Genomic DNA, 21,808 nt, shown 5'->3' with positions numbered 1-21,808 from the left:
ATTTATTTTTGTTAGAATATATGTATATTAGAATTTGACTTTTTTTAAGAATATTGTTTTTTTTACTCCTTACCGACTATAACTCAATAATTCAATAACTCTTTTTTTTTCAAAACCGTATTATTTCGAAGGAAAACTTATTTTTTCAATACAAAATGGTATTTTAAGCAAAAAATACAATTACATCAAATGTCACCCGGGTTTAAAGAAAATCAAATTACGATTTATCGTATGTTGGGCCTTAAAGGGCGATGCCTAAACGAGTATACGGTCACCACTCCGCCACGTGTGACATTTTCGACTGTAATATATTTTTTACGAGCTGATTTATTTATACCGATCTGACGTTCGTATTATTAGAATGATGTTGGTGTAGGCGGGCACCGTTGCAGAAGCTTCGGGAACCGAGCGCGAGGGTCGCGAATGCCAATAAAATGTGTTATGTGATTACACACCTACGGGGGGCCTTATCGCAGCCATCGCGGGCTCACAGGATATGGAAACCGATTCGCTTTAGCATTTAAAAAATCAAATTAAATCTCGCATTGCGTTGTTCGGTGGACACTCGATTGCGAAACCTGGCGTCGGACTAAAGCTGGATAATCAATAGCCCGCAACTTAATTTACTTTAAACCCAGGTAACATTTAACCTAATTACATTTAATTTATTATTAGATTAAAACCAATATTTTTAGCTTTTCCACTTTTTTTTATTTGACCAGCGACCGGGTTTCGTCGTTACCGACATCATCAGACTGGTCTGATGATGTCGGTAACGACGAAACTCGGTCGCTGGTCAAATAAAAAAAGTGGAAAAGCTAAAAATATTGGTTTTAATCTAATAATAAATTAAAAATGCAATTCCACCACGAAGTGTCAGTGGATAATTTAAATCTAATTACATTTAATGCTTAAAACGCTGTTTTTTATTGAAAATTAAGTTTTTCTTCAAAATAAAAATATATGGTTTTGAAAAGAAAAGATTTATTGAAAGGTAAGGAACAAAAAAAAATTATTTAAAAAAATTTAAAAATTCCAATACATGTATAAATAACATGCGCAAATAACACAATAATAAGAAGAATGTAGTAGCCTGGGTATTTACAGGGCTTATAGCCTGTCATAGGCTGGTTAAGTGATCACTTTACACGCGTGCAACATACACCACCCTACCCATGATTGACAACCACACCACTCAAATTTTTGGAACTCCTAGATATATGATCAATCTCATGACATTAACTTAGTGAAATAACATGATGATTTAAATATAAAAATAAAACAATTGTATAACACCATTTTTTTTATTGATTTAAAAACACAGTTTGTATTTTCGCCTCTTGATGAGAACATCAGTAGTTCTCGAAACTAGCGGTGTTTACATTAATAAACTCAAAAAAACATCAATTACAGATGTTTCATTTTTATATTTAAATAACCTTTAAATATTTTGGACCTTCAAATATTTTTAAACACGTTAAAAATAGGTAGTAAAAATATAATAAACGCAAATTTCCGAGCAAGCTTCGCAAGTTGGAGAGAAGTATTTCGGTGAAGTGTGTTGGTCAATCAAAGCTGAGTTTGTTTGTTTACGCGGTCAGAGAGCGGTCGTAAATAATTTATTATGACTAGCGAAAAAAGTGTGTTTAAGCAGATAAGATGTTTGAACTGGAATCTGAAAACACATCAAATTTTGATGTAAACAGAAAAAATAACACAATGAACTGACTAGAAAACTGTTTTTCTATTATTACACTTGAAATTTGTAAAAAAAAAATTGTGAATACTTGGTACATACGTAAGATTGAAAGAATTCAGAACATCTAGAGTTTTTTTTTCTCTTGGGAATTGATTTTATTTTTTTTAAATGGACTCTCCACAAAGGAGTTATTTTTTTACATAAAAAAGTGTAAAAATTAACTTTGTGGAGAAACCCAGAATTGTGAACAACTATTAGACACACTCAAAATATTGTGAATAAAATAACTGGTCAAATTTTAAGCTGCATAAAAATTGAAAATCATGTATTCAGACGTTTCCCTGCAAGTAAAATAATCCGGTTAGGATTTTGCATACATCCAAATAAAAGGTTTTATGTTAAATAAAAAAAAAGCTTTCCCAATCCAACCATAGATGGCTCTAGTGAACTCACACGCACATCGTCGTGAGATTAATGAAGTATATATGAATTCCAATGGGTAGAATAGTGTATGTTGCACGTGTGTTAAGTGATCACTTAACCAGGCGTCTCCTAGTATGTAAAATAATTCGGGAAGAATCTAACATACATTTATGAATGTCTCTGCTAAATACAAAGCTTACTCAACGCAACCATAGATGGTGCCGATAACTCACATGTGAAAGAACGAGTTGGTTGTAGCTCCGAAATGTGAGTAGTGTGGTTATCAATCATGGGTAGAATGGCGAAAGTGTTCCTGCCTATGACAAGCCGTAACTTTTGTTAATACCCTGATTTCCATATTCTTCTTCATCTATGTTGAGATGTCAAAAATGTTGAAATAATTATTGTGACGAAGTACATATTACGGCCGTCTCGCGCGTAACAGCGGCGTGACAGGCGAAGTATTAATTTAATGAAGAGGAAGTAACGTGGTAAGAAAAATTTGGCAACGCGATCGTATGCGAAACATCTAACGAAGAAAAAGTACACTCAACGTACTAGAAATAGTAATTTTACGTTTTTCTACACAAAGTAACTTTTTTTTTAAATTTATTGAAATTACCTTAAGACAAACAAAAACAGATCTGGTTTTGATGGATTAATGTACAAATTTAAGTACATTAGTGATAAATTGCTAGCATTGTTGTAAAATGCAAAAAATAATTCCAATGTCTTTAAACAAAATTTTCTTTACAGCTCTTTGACCTTTTCTCCCATATGCCTATTATAGAATATCGAATTGACTTTCTTTAACACGGTTTCAAGATAATACGGTGCTGCATCTCTTTCATTTACTTGTAGATTTGAGATAAGAATGATCAAAGAAGTTCAATAACACTGTAAATGAACTTCAATCTCTCTTCACCATCAATCATTTTATATCGAATGATCAGTTGAATGCGCTCAATTTCAACGTGATTTGACCGTTTTAATGGCTCTTTACCAAGAGTCATACAAGGAACTAAACTAAATACAAAAAAAAAACAGTTACAGCGATGAATGATTTTTTGTGGTTGTTTTAATCCAGTAAACACGAAAATTTGGGAACAAATATAACATAGGGTCTAGATATCTCAAATAATAAAAGCGACGTCATGCGATAATGTGTCGACTATTGCCTGATATTAAAAATATATATATGAATTTGATTGGACCGATATGGTCAGCAACGCAAATGTGGTCCAAAAAGCAAGAGCAGGGAGACAGTTGTTGACTGACATCAAGGTCCAGAAGGTGTCCTATCTAGGGCTTGTTCTAAGAGAAGAGAAGTACGAGCTATTGCACCTAATCATAAAATGCAAAAATAGAGGGTCGACGAGGTGTGGGCAGAGGACAGATCTCCTGGCTCCGGAATATACGATATTGTACGGGGATCAGGACCGTCGAAGCGCTGTTTAGCTGCCCAAGATAAGAATATTACTTTCAAGTGAAGTCGGGGGTACTCAACATGACACACAAAGGAGAAGAAGTATTGATTTTTTTGATATCCTGAATTGATTTTCATACAAGGAAAACATCCATTTTATATTTTTTTATTTTAGTACACTTTTTGCACGGTACTGCGTGGAACGTCCAGTTCAGTGTACCGCCCTTTGAAAGTCGTGGGGGCAGACATGTATAGAAACGGTACCTACCTACCGCCTAGAGCAGGATTTCAGTCAGTTTGCAGTGCTGTATGGTGCTTTGCGACTCCACAAAATTAAGTATTCTATTCACTATTCACTCGCCCCCCTCGATCATTACTGCGCGAGTACCGTCGGGTCTCGGGCCCGCCGTAGTAAATGGCGTGGTGTCTCCGTGGGTGACGGGATCATCAAAATCCCTGACGTCACTCCTTTGTGCTCGCGGCTCGCGGCTCACCTACACGCCAGCGGTACCCTTGAAGGCAATGATCGTCATATCTCCGCGCTCTGCCGATTATTATTCGCTAACTAGAACGGCCGGCCGATCTGTGTCACACTAATTCGAGCGCACCGGCCCTATTTGCTCTCGCGCTCCTACAATACTACGGCCAGCGATGGCCTATCGTACGGGCTTTTAATTGTAATTGTCATATTGCCGATTTGATCTGCGGCTAGTTGCCCTTGGTAGCTACTGATATGACGCTAAAAGTGCTTATCACACGGAGTTTTAACGCATTGTCCTATCCTGCTCCTTTAACGAATTTAGCCGGTAATTTCGCGCTAGTATGTTTGTTATCTGTACGATTTGTCAAGTAAAACATCCAGGAATCGAGTAATAATTAAATTCTCCCTTTCTGGAACCTATCCTCACCCGAGTGGTGCATAGGGCACCGTATCGGGCCGATACGGTGTCAACTCGATCGTTGAATATATGAAACCAGGGTGATATAGGAATCGTCAAACAATCGTCGCCTCTTCCACATCTATGCATCTCCTCACACAAACACGCCGATTATTCCGACTCCTGTACTGACATTCAAGAATTTGAAATACTTGATCACGCCAAATTTTCCTAAGTCTTCCTCTGCTGAAGGTGAATTGAAAGAAAATGAAGGATTAATGGGTATCTTCATATTAGCAATGTACAATTCACAAAAGCTAATATGAGAACAGGTATGTATAACCCCGAGAAGCTTAGCTATTGCCGCTTAAAATAAAGATAACTGATTAATAAAAGTACCATTCTAATAATTTTAACCAAATTCATCTCGGACAGATGTGGCACAAAAAGAGAAATAAACATGATCGACTATAGGGCCGGCCCACAGTAGAGCAAAACTGCTTTCCACGGAACCTTCAACGCGCGTCAGTCTCCGCATTTACGCCCAGCGTTATGCACAACCAGCAGAATAGGCCCGACCCGTCAGTCCGATGTCTGACATGCCCGACAGAATGCGGCGTTATCAGATTTTCCTCGGCCGCAAAACGTCTCGGATAATTGAGAGCGATCCTTCAAGTTTTTCTACCGCTGAGAGCCACGCGATTAAGAGCGGCCACAATTGGATCGTGTGGTGTTTGAGTGAGATTGTTCACTTCCGCGCGCGGCTCCAAGATTGGTGATTTCCTTCGGACTAAAATCCGCTGGCGGTTGGCGGGAAATCTTTACAATATCAAGTAATATTATCAGCTTGATTCATCCGCGAGCCATCTTTTTGAAAAATCTTGGTCTCAATTGTGCACAAAAATTTCGACCCATTAAAAATATTGCGAATTATGGCTCTTTACCATATATGATGCACAATAATCCGAATGTCTCGAGAACATTTCCGCCCTAACTAGGCCGGTGTCGTGATAATAGATTTCAAAAATGAGGGATGAATTAAACACTTAACATTATAACGTTTGGAGGTAAAACAACGAGAAAAAAATGTTATATATTAAGGTTCTGTATACGCTGATCCGAGGTTAGTTTGGTGATCGATACTTTTTTTTAAATTATTTATTTGGCAGTCACCCAGTGAAAGGATATTTCTGCCAGTGTCAAGTATTATTTTTATTTACAAACGAAAAAATAATAATAACAATTAATACAAAATTTCATAGTTTAAATGCGTTTAGCTTTATCATTTTAGAAATTATGCCCGCAATTCTAGAATTAGGTTCATAAAGAAGGGTGGATACTTGGGTGGGGAGTTGGATTCCTCCCCGTGTTAATTATTATTTTTTTTTTTTAATTCTACGAATATATAAGCATTTCTTATTCTTTTAACTAGTTTGCCAATGTGACCGTTATTTTTAAGATGTCCATCGATTACTACACCAAGATGATTGGCCCAATAACTGGTATGCGTAAAAGAACTATTCTTGGAAAAATTGTATTCAATAAAACGATATGCTATTGAATTCATATGTGCACGGCCGAGGAACCGAATCGAGTCAATCTTATGAATTGCATTAGTGATATGTACAAATTGCATAATCAGCATTCCAAATTCCAACATTGAATATAATCTGCAATTAGCATTTTACAAGTTATATCACAATGTAAGAAACATGAGGTGCCATTACTAATAATTAATTGGAACATTGTATTTCAAGGCAACACGCCTGATTAAACTGAATACTCGATTCAAATTACGATATGAAAGAGATAACTCAAAACTGTAAGGTGCTTTTCAACGCCTTTTTTAATGCAACATTTTAGATTTCTTGGTTATCTCTTGAAATATGGATAAACCCCTTTTTTTAAACTAAAAAGAAAATTAAACTTCAATGCTAATATTATTTTCCACAAACGTTTTATATAAAATGAGTTTTTTGTTCAGTCCTACGAAGTCTTCGAATACAAAACTAACTTAAGATTAAAAAAAAGAAAGAAATGTTCGCCAGTAAATAAATATGTAATTAAAAAATGTTCAACAATGTTTTAACATAGCCGGAGTAAAAAGTCTTCTTTTCGTTCTCTAACTCTTATACGCATCCAATGGTGCATAGGGCACTGAATCGTTTCGACGTAGTTTTATCTTATTTGATCGTTAATTGCTAGGAGGCAATGTGATCAGTCCCGCGCTTGTACCAGGGTGATATTGAATAAATATGAGAGTGAAAATCACTTTAATTTATTTTGACCCTTCTGGGAATCGAACCCGGGACCTCCAGAACGGTAGTCAAAATACAAAAGGACAAAAAAAATACGCTGATTACAATCGACGTATGAAAATTTCATCCTCTGAATCTTTACTAATAAAAATTTAAGTAGAGGTTTTTCAGTCAATATCAATTAAAATTTAAGAAGAGGTTTTTCAATCAATATCAATTAAAATTGAAGTAGAGATTTTTTAGTCAATATCAAACAAAATTATTAGAAATAGAGATTTTTCAGTCAATATCAATGTAATCTGGCCTAGTTCGGGCATCAATTTCGCCGTTCGGAAAACAAGAAAAGTACAAATAATAAACAAACAAAAAATATAAAAACCTTATACAGTCCATCTGCAGTCTTGTTGTCGTCTTTCAGCGCTGGCAAAGTGGCGACACGATAGGAATCCGAGCGGCCATGCTGCAAAACAACACAACTACCGACATGAAGCATGCCTGCGCCCTAACGGCGGAAATGGGTTGGTGGGAGGGCAGGGGCGAGGGGCGGGGCAAGGGAGGGCGAGAGAGATTGTAAAACCAAAAATAATCAATATAAAGGAAGTCAGTTACAACCCGGCTGACCCTCTAATAAAATTGAAACTTTTATTTTTAAAAAAATATTGAAGTTGGTGCCAGTCAAAAAACTACAAAAGGTTGAAAAATTAAATGACCTCATCGTTTTCACAAAACAAAATGTTTTATAATGGAACAATCCAGATTTATGAACAAGAATTTAGTTAGTTAAAAAAAAATGACAATTTATCAGTGTTAACGGTGCAACTTGTTAACGTATTACTTTTGTCTAGCTTCAAATCCTTTCCTTAGTCAATACTATATAGTATTGCAAAAAACAAACTATTTTGTATTGTACTTATACTAAAAAAACATTTATATCTGTCTGAAAATAATAATTATAAAAAGGCTTCCTATCAGGCATTTTGTTAATGACACTCAATCAGGTAGATGCGTATTTTATTAACAATAAAAAAATCATGTTTGTATCAATATTTCAATTTTTCGAAAGAACATTTGAGGACCAAGAAGCGAATTTAAATTACAATGTGATCGGTTCTGGGACAGACAACTTTATATTGTAATTATAACTTGTTTAACAATCGTTTTACGGTATAGGAAGGGGATGCATTTTGGGGGATGAGTGCGACAGAAATGAACGTGCAAAAACAGGGTAGCAGAGATGCATGTCAGAAATTATTGGAACAAAAATAAGCAAATCATTCGCATTGCTGATGGTCTGTGATTTTGGAAAGTTAGACACGTCGGCTGTGTCAATGTCGCGCCGCAATAACATGTACACAATAAATTAGAATCGTAAAACACGTTTCTTGCTAAATGTGTTAGCAGTTAGCAGTTTTTCTCAGCGATACGAATGATTTTAATATCAAACAGTGAGATGGTTGTAAAAAAAAAACAAACACAATATGAACTGCTGAGAGATCTGCCATTTTCCATGTGGGGATATCGCTCACTCCTCAAGAACGTCATAATTCAAAAATCGTCAATTTTCAGTTGTGCGTGTTTTCGGAATGCCCAGAAAATGTACTATATCCCAGCATAAGAGGCATATTTTTAACTTAATATTTACCCGCTACAGGGCAGAAAGTGTTGTTTTTGCATTTTGAAGAAAAGGTCTTGTTTAATTATTTTTTTTAAATATACCAAATATTTTTCAAGTGGAGAAAAACCTTCAGGTTTTACCTAAAAAGATCTGTGGCACAGTAAAAAGTTCAATACGTGGCTTGATATTTATTTTTAATACATTGTATAATATTTTTAAACTTTAAAAACGTTCTCCTGAAAAATCAAGTTTTTTGATTTTTGACGTTGTTGAAAGGAGTGAGCGATATGTTTACAGCTCATGATGATGAATTTGAAAAACCAATCATTTCGTCTGAGAATTTTGTAAACATTTCACCATCGAAACGCAACACAAATCCCTCTCGAGTTGTAAACAAACGTTATGGAGAAAATTGGAATTAAAAAAGACTGATCATGTGGATGATAGTACAGCTCTGCAGTCCGACTTTAAAGTGTTTGTCAGACAATTGAAAAGCAATCTAAATGGTACAAATAGGTCAACATTATTAGGTATGTTTACCGCAGATAATAATAACAATGAAAAACTAACCATACTTCTAGCAGGAATATGATTATTAATAAAGAAAAATATGACGTTTTAAATAACTAAACTTAAATTTTATTTAATTGTTTTTTTAAATAATCTAAAACGAAATACGTGTACATTAATTTTATTTTAAGTTTGTGGTGTACAGATAAGATATTATCGCAATATTTTAGCAGTCGAAGCTAAGAGATCGTATCATAAAATCTGATGCGTTCAATTCAATGTGTGTGCCGTGTGTTATTTCTATATATTTTTAGAAATGCACTTAAATACTATCACGATATCTAAAACACTTCAAATCAATTTAAAAAATATTGATTATTCGTTGATTCTTGGAGACAATCAATTTTCATACAAATCCAACTATGACAAATATATATTTATTTAATTTAATACTTAATATAATAATAATAATAAAACCCTTATCCGCACCTCAATGGTGCATAGGGCACTGCGTCATATAAACGCAGTGTTATCTTGATCGTTTACACATGAAGGAAAGGTGATCAGCCCTCCGCTTCAGGTACCAGTCCAGGGTAATATTGAATAAATATGACAGTGAAAAAATCACTAATATTTATTTTACCCCCCTTGGGAATCGAACCCGGGACCTCCAGAACGGTAGCCGAGCATGCTGACCATTACACTACGGAGGCGGACAATACTTAAGAGTAGCAAAAAAAATTATTTCATCAATTGATTCGAAAGTCACTTTATAGTAATATCTATATATTTTCAATCAAAGTTTTACTTGGTAAATAGCAATTTTCCTTAAAATCTATTGTGACACATGTTTCTTCAATGCATTCCGCATCATTCCATTCAACGGTGTTTAAAAATGATGCGGAATGCATAGAAACACGTGTTACAATAGATTTTAAGAAATAGTGGGTATTTACCAAATAAAACATAAATTTATAAATATTTTATTACAGATCATACTTTTATATACGCGAAATTCTGCAAATCACAGGGGACAAATATGTAAACATATTTGCCATAGGGAATTCATAACAGATTTAAATTAATTGAAATTATTAATCAAGAATTTAACAGAACATACTAAAGCAATTATGCTCTCTTATAAATCGGATATGTTACTAAAGCTAAGCGTAAAAAAAAAACAAGTTCACAGCTATCAATATGATAGTAATTGCAAATATTTCCCTTCTCTATAGATGGCAGTCAACCGGTGTCGCTCTGGACTTTCATATTATATAAAACCGGATAAATTTTGCGTACTAATTAACATATTAAAGTATTTAAAACTATAAAATATAGTTATTTGTGAAAAAGCTAGCAATCTCTAATCGATCTTAACAAATATAAAAATGTATGCGGCCAGAAATTATTATGAAGAGTATTTTAAAATAACATATTTTGATAACTCCACGTTACAATTATTGGTTACTGTAAATTAGTTATTTAGAGAATATTGACGTAGATTTTTATTCAGATTACCGCTTGTGTTTACATTGACCATATACTAACAAACTAACCATCACGCCGCTTCCCCGCAGGAGTAGGCAAAGAGAATATAACGCCACACCACTATGTCTTTGCAGACATTCTTCGCATCTTTTACATTCATGCATCTCCTCATACATACCAGCCGATTATTTCTGACCTGGCCGCTTTCAAGTATTTGACATACCTGATCAATTGACTAATAATAAATACTTGACCGTATGAATGAATATTTTTAAATAAAATATTGAAAGGGGGACAAAACAGCGTTAAGACGCTAATATAAGGTTCAATATGATACTAATTCCGGTGTGTTTTGACGCTTTGTAGAGGTATTTGGCGGCGTCTTGTAAGAATTTGGCAAAGAGCTCCTCGGATATAGGTCGACCCTGTCCCTCTCCCCTTGCCGCTCCCGTATTCCCGTACTCCTGCACACTCGGCAGGAACTAGCTGCCGGACCCACCGAACAGAAAGGGAATAACACGTCGCCCTTAGGAATTAGCATAATTCGCCAATCGTCAACCGAGTTGTCTGCGAAAATCTTTGTTTTTACGATGCCACTAACAGTTGAGCGAAAATCTTTGTTTTAACTTTTTCATTTTACTATCCCATTTTTTAGATTATAGATTTTTGTTTTCAGTTTGTGTGGATTTTTTAATATTTGTTCAAGAAAACCGTGAACTAGAAAATTATTTAATGTTTCGGCATTTTAGTGCATGACATGATTAAATTTATGCATACATTGACATGATTAAAAATAAAACACCTTTTTTACCACTTGAGATACTGAGTGTATTTTGTCAAGACAACAGAATCTGTTGTCTTGCCACAAAGTAAATGTTTGTAAGCATCTGATGCTTACATACATTTACTTTGTGGTATGACATGATCCGATTATAATTAAAACACTCATTTTTTACCACTTGAGTAATATATGAGTATTTTGCTACAACACATGCTATGCAGATCTATGGGTTTTAATATAAATTTTAATCTAAAAGTTTATATTTAAATCTGTATGTATGTAGATGGAAGCTTAACTTCCGAAACTATTCGTTACAAAATATAGAATTCGAGTAGGAAAAAAGTGTGTTATTTAATGTAACCACAAGATTGTTTCACAAAGAATAAAAATTAAAAGACTTTCCGCATATTACCCTCAGAGCAAGTTATGTAAGCGTGCAGAGTCGTTTTTTGGTTTGATTTTCATTAATAAAAAGCACTTTTTGGCAAAGCGCCTGATGTGTTAATCGACCAGTTGATGAATTATTATGAAAGGTGTGGTTCGGGTCAGTCTCTGTGCGCAGAGTGACCAGACAGAGAAGTTCCTGGTGCATATTCTCGGCTAGCCCGCTTCTAACCGCTAACTAAACTTAATGGCCCGACAAACCAACAAACACGTCACAAACGGTTTGAAGTATGCAATTTATAAGATTTATTTATGTATAATTTATATATGAAGCACTAACTTTGTGATTTTCCATTTTATGATTAAAATGTAACCTTGTTTTAAAATCACCATAAATATTTTATTATAACTTAATTATAATGTCTACCGGTTTTGAAGCTAACCGCTTCTTGATAAAGAAGCGGTCAACTTCCAAACCGGTAGGCATTATAATTATGGTGCATAGGGCACTGCATCATATAAACGCAGTGTTATCTTGATCGTTTACACATGAAGGAAAGGTGACTAGCCCTCAGCTTTAGAGTAATATTGAATAAATATTAGAGTGAAAAAATCACTTATATTTATTCTACCCCCCCCCCTGGGAATCGAACCCGGGACCTCCAATACGGTAGTCGAATGTGCTGACTATTATTATACTACGGAGACGTCGATGTTTTTTTTTTAACTTTTTACATAAACATAAAAGATCCATGTATTGCATGTTCGTGATATTTTTTAACAAGCAATCACGAAATCATTTCTTAGTTTCAATAATATCAAATTCGTTACCATTTTTATATTTGCCACAAATCTAGTATTCTGGTATTTATCGACTATCTAAACCAGTGTTCCGCAAAGCGTGTGCCGCAGCACACTGGTGTACCGATTAGTTGGTGTATGATGATTAGTTGGTGTGCGCGGAAAAAAGTCTAGTTTTTTGAAGATAACATCCTTATAAACAATTGCTCCCAATTTTAGTCGCCTACGCTCAGTTAAACAGGCTCACATTTTGCATTAAACATAATATGTTATATATGTTTTCGCTTTATATTAATTTTATAATAAATCTATTTCTGGAGGTCCCGGGTTCGATTCCCAGGGGGGTGTCAAATAAATATTTTTTCACTCTAATATTTATTCAATATTACCCTGGACTGGTACCTGAAGCGGAGGGCTGATCACCTTTCCTTCGTGTGTCGAACGATCAAGATAAGATATTGTTTGTTATGTATATATTATTTTTTTATTGAATAAATTGAATTGAATTGAATTGAATTGAATTGAATAACACTGCGTTTATATAATGCAGTGCCCTATGCACTATTGGGGTGCGGATAAGGGTTTGAATGAATGAATGAATGAATAAATCTATTTTAAATAAACGTTTTTTCCTCCTCCCCCCTCATTAATTGAATAGAGCAATATTTATTTCTTCAGAAATATTTTGAAGATTTTCCTCTATGTGCAGCTGACAGAGAGTCCCTCAGGACTTTATAACTGCTGCGGGCGGATGGTGGGCTCAGATTCCATTAAAAAAAAAAAAACGTTTTTTCTTGACGTACTTCAAAATTTTCTTGATTTGGCAGGTGTAGCTTGAACAGAAAAAGTTTGCGGAGCACTGATCTAAACTATGTATCCTTGAGGATGTCATAAAAAGAGCTCTAGTGGCAAATTATCGTGAACAGTTAATTGGTTGGTAAATAGACATTTCATTTACGCTGAACAAATGATATCGAGCGATAAAGCCACTGGGTCATCAAGATTACACTTATTATTAAAAATAATACAATTTAATATATTATTAGATTAAAACCAATATTTTTAGCTTTTCCACTTTATTTTTATTTGACCAGCGACTGGGTTTCGTCGTTACCGACATCATCAGACTGGTGGGAGGCTATACAAATTGTTATGTTATATATAAAACAAGGCAGGAGTTGATAACCATGATTTGATATAATTTTATTGAGAAATTAATTTAATTTGAGTGAATTTAAGTATTTTATGATATTAAAATTATTATTATTATTTTATTTTTTTTAATATATAATTTTAATATAATTTTAATTTTAATATCATAAAATACTTAAATTCACTCAAATTAAATTAATTTCTCAATAAAATTATATCAAATCATGGTTATCAACTCCTGCCTTGTTTTATATATATAACATAACAATTTGTATAGCCTCCCACCAGTCTGATGATGTCGGTAACGACAAAACCCGGTCGCTGGTCAAATAAAAATAAAGTGGAAAAGCTAAAAATATTGGTTTTAATCTAATAATATATTCACATTATTCTTTGACATCTCATCAAAGATGAAGAAGAATATGGAAGTCTGGGCATTTACGGGGCTTACGACCGTCATAGGCTGGTTTAAGTGATCACTTTACGCACGTGTAACATTCACCAATTCTACCCATTATTGACAACCACACTACTCAAATTCTTGGAAGTTCTATATATATGAACACCAATTTAGAAACCTTGTTTATGAATCACTAGAACTTCACTAGAGACATCTATTGGTGAGATGTAAAGAAGCTTTTTATTAAGCAGAAACTCTTATATTACTTATTATTATTCAGACTTCCATATTCTTCTTCATCTTTGATGAGATGTCAAAGAATAATGTGAAGATAACTCCTGTAATTGGAGATAATCCAGATTTTGTGAACAAGTATTTGGACACACTCAAAATGTTGTTAATAATATATTAAAAATGCAATTCCATCACGAAGTGTCAGTGGATAATATAAATCTAATACAACTAAGGTTAAAAACAATTACACTGCGAATAAATCGATTCACGCTATGAGCACAATAACTCGTGAATTATCGTGAAGTGGAATAAATGTGTGTTTATTTATAAACAATAAGCAATGGCCATTCAACGTACCGGGTTATTTGTGTGCTAACAGGTGGTCCCGTAGTAAAAATAATTTCATCTGATATTTCTACAGAGCTAAGGCGAATCAATTTTACGTGACAAATAATTTCAATTTTTTCAATTTCAATTTCAATTTTCAATTTATTCAACAACAAAAAATAATATATACATAACAAACAATATTCAAGACGTATATATTAAAAGTAAGCAAGAAGACTTAAAGGTGTAGAAGAATCCCGCTTCGGAAAACTCCTTCGGACACATGGAACAGATCAATATCCAATGTGATATTGTTCAACATAGCGGTAGCTCTTCCTACAGGCATAACCATCGGCAGGTTGGTCCTGTGTATAGGAATGTGAAACAATCTATGCCGACGCTGTCTTAGGTAACTATCGGGAACATACAGACCAATGCTCCGGATAATTTCAGGATTATCGATCATACCGCGCAACAATCGATAAAAATGCGTAATCAAATACACATTCCTTCTAGTCTCTAAACTATTGTAGCCAAGCATACCCTGGAGAAACTGGGTCGGGTATAATACTTGTTCGGGATATTTAAGATGACTATTTTTGGTACCTACTAACATATTTTTGTCCGCCTCCGTAGTGTAATGGTCGGCACGCTCGGCTACCGTTCTGGAGGTCCCGGGTTCGATTCCCAAGGGGGGTAAAATAAATATAAGTGATTTATTCACTGTAATATTTATTCAATACTACCATGGACTGGTACCTGAAGCGGAGGCCTGATCACCTTTCCTTCATGTGTAAACGATCAAGATAACACTGCGTTTCTATGAAGCAGTGCCCTATGCACCATTGGGGTGCGGATAAGGGTTTTATTATTATTATTATATTAACATATTTTTAATCATAAATAATAATAAGGCACCTATATACTCGTACAAAAATAATAATAGCCTTAGAATCATAAATGTATATAAATTTAAAATTTGTTCAAAATCTTAAATCTTCTAAAGTGTTTCGCCGATTGCTTTAAAAAAAATTCGCAACTTTGAATGCGCACGTGTTTTTATTCATCAATAAAACTAAAAATATAAATGTTCGTTTCTTCAAAATCTTAAATCTCCTAAAGTTATTCACCGATTGCTTTGAAATTTTGATACAACGTTGCATTCGAATACGCGAATGTTTTTACCTGTGACTTGCTAAAAAAAATCTTTTTGATTGTGAAATATTTTTTTTGACCGCATGGCAGCACCATTAGTTGAATGTAACAGCAACACAAGCAATACTAAGCAATGCTTTTATAGAGTGCTTCTTGACAGCTGCAATTACTTAATTGTTGTTTGGTAAAAAAATTTCACATTGAATTATTGTTTGGTATAATGATGAAATAATAAATATTATAAAGAAATGCTCTATTTTTTCCATTTAAGAACTGAGCCATAGCTAGCAATTTTTTTTATACGTTTGATTTTGTTTTAGGAAATAATATAATTAGGATTACAAGGATTCAAACATCCAAGGATTTATTTTTCATTCACAAAGCTAATACAAATAACATTACCAAACCATGTTACCGATTGTATGAGGACTGTTGTACTCTACTGATATTGTACCTAGTTCCCTTATTGTGGAACAGTTAACAATACGACTAAGGTCACGGCTAACAAATGTACATACAAATTGATTATAAATAGTAATTATGTAGACATACGAGTACATCAGACAAGATTTAAATAAAACATAAATCGAAATACTGATCAGTGAAATGGAAAAGTCAAAAGGCACGAATAAATTAATGATTAAAAACTTTTTAACATGTATCGTTATCTGCGTTTTCTTATTTATCCTTGAATTTATTAAGATAATTATTGCTTTATCTATGCAGTAACATTGAACATATTCGATGATATGTATTAAATGTAATTTTCAAGACCAATTTATTTGAAATAGGTAATTTATTGGTAAGGAGTAGTGAAATCTTATTTTCTAAGTGTGTTTAACCTGCCCGGATCTAAGAGGGGTATTTGAAATCCCCATTAAAACAACGTTTCACTCGATTACTGTTAACCATATAAGCAATTCGAGTAAAAAAAATTGTGAACTTAATAATAATACTTAAGAATACTTCAAAAAAATTCAATTTTTGAAAAATATTCCCCCGATCTACGGTTGAATCCATCGACACTTAATCCAATAGTCGAACGGTCTTGTCACCGTATGTTATTTAAGTTTACACGAGACTTTTGATTTATTTCACTCTGACTACTGCGCGCTACAAATGTCTGGAAGCAAGACAGCATTTATAAACTGCATTTTTTCGATTATTCACGGTACGGTTCGCGCAATCGATCTGTGAACATGCTACTGACTATGTCGTTTGTCGCCATCTCCGTATTATTATTTAATAAAATATTTCTATGAATGCGACTAAGGTCCTTCAAATACCCCCCTTAGGAGCAAGCGTAATTTTTATGTACTTAGTATGAGGAAGGTTAAAATCATCAATGTGAATTTATATGCTAAAATATGAGCTCACATATATGTAAAAATTACAATCAAAATACATTTTCATTTTATCAAAGTTTGTCAAAGTTATACATAATGTTTAATAAAAAACATTAAAAATTAGATGTTTTGTGATTTTATTTTATTGTAAATTTAACGTGAAATTTTATTTAACCAGCATTCTAAAATGTTCACAACCAGAATATATTAAGTACTCATCATATAAGTGAATTACCTAGTTCAAATAAATGAGAATTAGATTTAAATACGTATTCTCGTATGTAAATTTTACTGCACAAATAAATCAATAATATCTTAATTAATTCAAGGACAAAGTATTTATATAACCCGGTAAAACATCTGAAATTACAACGGTTACCAAGGCAGAACAATTAACACGTCTATAACATCATAATACAATATAGTATATGAAAACAATAATTAACATGCCTGACAATTTTCATAGCATTTACAGACGACAGCTAACAGAAAGATTCAAAGACAGTACAAGATCTGATGTATTGAAAACATACATGTAATGGAGTTGTTCGTATTGTCCACTGTTGTATAATGTTTTAAAATATATTACGCTTTCAGAATACTAAGTATGTACTTCATCCATCAATAATAGACTGAAGAGTTTCTAGCATTTTTATGTTTTGTGTTTGATTAATGATCATATAAATAAAACAATATAAACATTATGTATAAATTAAACTCTGTATCGACAGGCCAAGGGAACTATTTAATAATTTAATATATAACTGTCTTCCGTCATGTGTTTTTATAGTTTTTTTTTAAGTCGCGCAAGTAGAGGTTCGCCTCCGTGGTGTAATGGTTAGCATGTTTAGCTACCGTACGGGAGGTCCTAGGTTCTATTGCCACTAGAGGGGGTGAAAATATATTGCCGAGTTTAGTTTTGTGTTTGATAATGTCTTAAAACGAAACGCGTCACATATTATCATATATATATGTAAATAAAAGTAGAATTCAATCCAATAACCGTGTTTAATTTTGGATGTATTACCCAACAATTCAATTTGGAATTCTACCAACTGTCCGCAGTTACAATAAATATGAAAATATATTAGTGATTTTACACTCCAATATTTATTTAATATTACCCAGGGACTGGTCCCTTAAGCGCAAGAGTGGTCACCTTACTTTTATAGAAGTAACGATTAAGATAACACTGCGTCAATAAGAAGCAGTGCCCTATGCACCATTGAGTGCGGTTTAAGGTTAGAAGAAGCAGAGGTCACAACAGCGAAATTCCGTGTATTTGGAACAAAGGTTACCTTAAAAGTAGGCTACCAAACATTTTAGCAAGCCCATTCTCATATAGAAGTTCTGGTTAAGACCCTCCAGGTAAATAAATCACCCACCCCAACCCTGAAGATAATAATGTTCAAATAAAACCTTAACGCTGTAGGCTCTTATACACTTCGTTGCGATTCTTACTTAGCCCCTGGCTATTTTCGCACTTAACTAAATGTTTATTTTTACTTGCTCAAACGTATTACAATTTTATACGCGGATTTAAACGAAGAAACAGACTTAATTTCTAGAATGCAATTTTTTTTGTAAAAAAATGGAGTGATTTTTTTTATTATTATTTAAACACGTGTATATTTTATATTACTTTTTGACATCTCAACATAGACGAAGAAGAATGTGGAAGTCTGGGTATTTACCGTCATAGGCTAGTTTAAGATTATCACACTTTACACACGTGTAACATTCGCCAATTTTACCCATGATTGACAACCACACTACTCAAATTCTTGAAACTTCTACTTACTCGTATATTGTTCAAATTCAAAACATAGTGCTTGAATCACTAGAATTTCTCTAGAGGCATCTATGGTGAGATGAATTTCCATATTCTTCTTCATCTATGTTGAGATGTCAAAAAATAATATAAAGAATAACTCCTGTAATTGGAGATAATCCAGATGTATGAACAAGTATTTGGACACACTCAAAACGTGTACATTTATTGTAATCACGATTGCAGAATTAGCATTGATTAAGGAATGCTTTTCTGCGCGATTTAACTATAACTAGCTCAATATGACAGAAATACGACATTTCGTTAATCAGAGTACGGCGATATAGGAGATTTCGAGATTATAAGAGTGACCATTATGCATAATGAATGATGACAGCCATGGGTAGAGTTCGGTGTTGACAGCGAGATAAAAATATCGGAAAACTCTTCCGAGTTCGTAGAGTAAATACATTAGCAAACTAGAGACGTGTTTGCGAACAAATACACTAATTTAATAAATGAAAAAAACACGCACAAATACGAATGAATCGAGTATACGGTAGTTATTATTGGAAATTCGATAATGAAATTCTTAAGTTAATAAGTTTTTTTTTTTAAATATACAAAAATACGCGTAGAATTTTCTGTTGGCACGAAAGAAACATACAAGAGTAGGCAGACATGATTAATTCATAAAAAAATGTTTAACGATTTGAAATCGTTTGAAGTTTATTGTGTCTAAATAATCCAGAATTATTCTGAATCGATTTGTACTTTGGTACGGTTTTCCTCAATAATTTTCATAAGGTTTTCCGTATATAAAAACATAAAACTTTAGCTTTCTATACTACATACTCGCATGATCTACAGAAAAATATAATATAATAAATATAAAACAAAAATATAATAAATATAAAACCATGCGGTTTTTTTAATAATAAATAAAATAATTTTAAAATGACATATTCTAAGACGTAATTATTTCACAAGCGTAAAATAAACAATGATACAAAATGTAAATGCACAAAAAGGTTTTTTCAAAAGAAATAATACGCAAAGGTTATTTCCTTTAAACTAACTTTGTAACTCTGTTTTTAGAGGCTCATCTGCAGGTAGGATGGCAAGGGTAGGGAAGGTTAATGTGAAAAATGTATCACTAACACCAAGACCAGTTGAAAACAAATATTTCTTGAATTTATTTTGATATTGGCGAGAATCGAACCAGCGACGCCAGATTCTCAGTCGAGCGTCTACCCAAGTACGCCACGATGCCTCCCGTAATAATAATTAAAATACATTTTTCAAAAGCATTCAGTCAATTCTTATACCGTTGATATTTAGAGAAATATATTGCAATTTTTATAAGAACGGTAGGTAACCTACATTCGAGTGAATCAAATTTCATATTTCACCAATAAAACATTGTTACACGCAGATAAGTACCACTTAATAAGGCTATAATTTTTCCTACAACAGGCCTCAGAATGAGAGTGCTAATTAATAAATCACACAAAGAGGCACATTATTTATTTAGTACCTGCGTACATCGGTTGCTACGGTGCAGTAGCCTTCTAGTTGAGCAGATGAAAGACAAGTTGACGGGTGACGGGTGCCTATAAACTTACAATTGCATCGCGCGTCACGAGCCAGTTCTATTCAGGCGAGGAACCGATCAATCGAATAGCACTTGCGATTCAGCATTAGTTCCACAACACAAGACTGTTATGTAACTCTATACGAAGCGTTACTTGGGTAGCGTTGTTATGTCACGAGGTCGACACAAGATCTGTACCTCACCGACCAAAAGAAATACATACTTAAGTCATAAAAATAGTCATTTGTGTATTTTTTTAAAGGAAAAAGTATATACAATTATAAACACAATAGAAAACATGAATAAAACCCGATTTTCTTTTAGATTTTTAATGATATTAAGGCAATGGCTCTAATGAAAGAATAACTCAAAGAATGGTGTAAGAGTAGAACAATATAATCGTCAAATCAACCGAAGAAAAAGAGATGTTTTTCAAGTTTAAAAAGACTTTTTTTTTGGCTCTACATAAACCACATACTATATAAACTACATACTAAAAGAACCAAGTATCAGTATTTGATTTCGCATCGAGTCTTGTCATGCTATGGTTTTGTTCAATTTAATTATATTTGATAAATGGTTTTATATACCTTTATACTTTATATTACATACAAATTATCATTAAAATATTACCACTACTAAACTGAGTAGAAATTTTGTTCTAAAAACAAATCGAGGTTCTGCTTACATTATGTAGCTTGACCCAGATTTTCTATTTTTTTTCTTTTAAGATATAACCCATAATTATAACTACAAGGTTAAAATAATTTATGCGTAAAATTACGCCAATATTACTTGAAATAATGTTATTCCACAGTTTAGCAAAAATCAATGTGATATCGATAGATGTATGTAGTTAGATAGATGCACGACTGTGTCACTGGTGTAGCGGGTTCGATTCCCACAAATTGTGATTTTTTTTTTAAAAATATATCTTCTTTCTTCATAATTCGTTCCAATCCAGTGTTTATTTTTAGATTATAGCAATCTGTTAACGTTGAATTTTTCCTTAATGTACTTGTATATGTAAAAATGAAACCAAGAAAAAAATATTGATATAAGTATACTCGTATTGTAGAATGCAAAAAAACTGGCCCACTAAAAATAATATTCTGACAACGAAGGATAAACTGTACCATTATTAGATGTAACTGAAAACGTTAGTAACTATGATAGTAAAATTACATCTACATATATCTATTCTATTGCTGTTAATAGCATAATTGAGAGGCCGACAGATTCCACGGCTTTATACGTGTGTTAAGTAAATGTGATAATTACAAATAATTTATGTATAAAAGTTACATATTATGACATAACAGATGCAGTAAGAAATTACAAAATCCACCCAACAGGACATTAAAAAAGTACATTTTGATGTAATTAAGTGTGCGTATATTTTTTCAATTCGTTTTTTTTAACAAATTTTAAGAATTCGTGAATGAAGGATGAAAATTTTAAGAATTCAATTCTGTTGCCATTTTTTCAATCACATGTAATAATTTGATATCGACCGTGTTATAACATAACATCAACCTATTATCATATAGCAGAATGAAATTTAAT

The 21,808-nt window shown here is 33.2% G+C and overlaps 1 protein-coding gene across 9 annotated transcripts in view; it reads right to left on the bottom strand.

Moving 5' to 3' along the window:
* The window catches only part of LOC148312085 (sodium/potassium-transporting ATPase subunit alpha), a 106,930-nt gene that overhangs the window by 23,818 nt on the left and 61,304 nt on the right, over positions 1 to 21,808 (bottom strand). For 5 of the 9 annotated variants that reach the window (XM_088277877.1, XM_088277874.1, XM_088277876.1 and 2 more), the window contains exon 2: positions 7,064 to 7,144. The exons of the other annotated variants lie outside the window; for them this stretch is intronic. In XM_088277877.1, the coding sequence (XP_088134003.1) occupies positions 7,064 to 7,144 (81 nt within the window). The remainder of the gene's footprint in view (positions 1 to 7,063; positions 7,145 to 21,808) is intronic. 9 annotated transcript variants of the gene reach the window in all.

This window comes from Brachycentrus maculatus, unplaced genomic scaffold, assembly GCF_059751285.1.
Source record: "Brachycentrus maculatus isolate JH-2025_06_01 unplaced genomic scaffold, ASM5975128v1 h1tg000050l, whole genome shotgun sequence".
Classification (NCBI taxonomy): domain Eukaryota; kingdom Metazoa; phylum Arthropoda; class Insecta; order Trichoptera; family Brachycentridae; genus Brachycentrus; species Brachycentrus maculatus.
The sequence above is the reverse complement of the archived record's forward strand: the minus strand, read 5'-3'. Positions and strand labels throughout refer to the sequence as shown.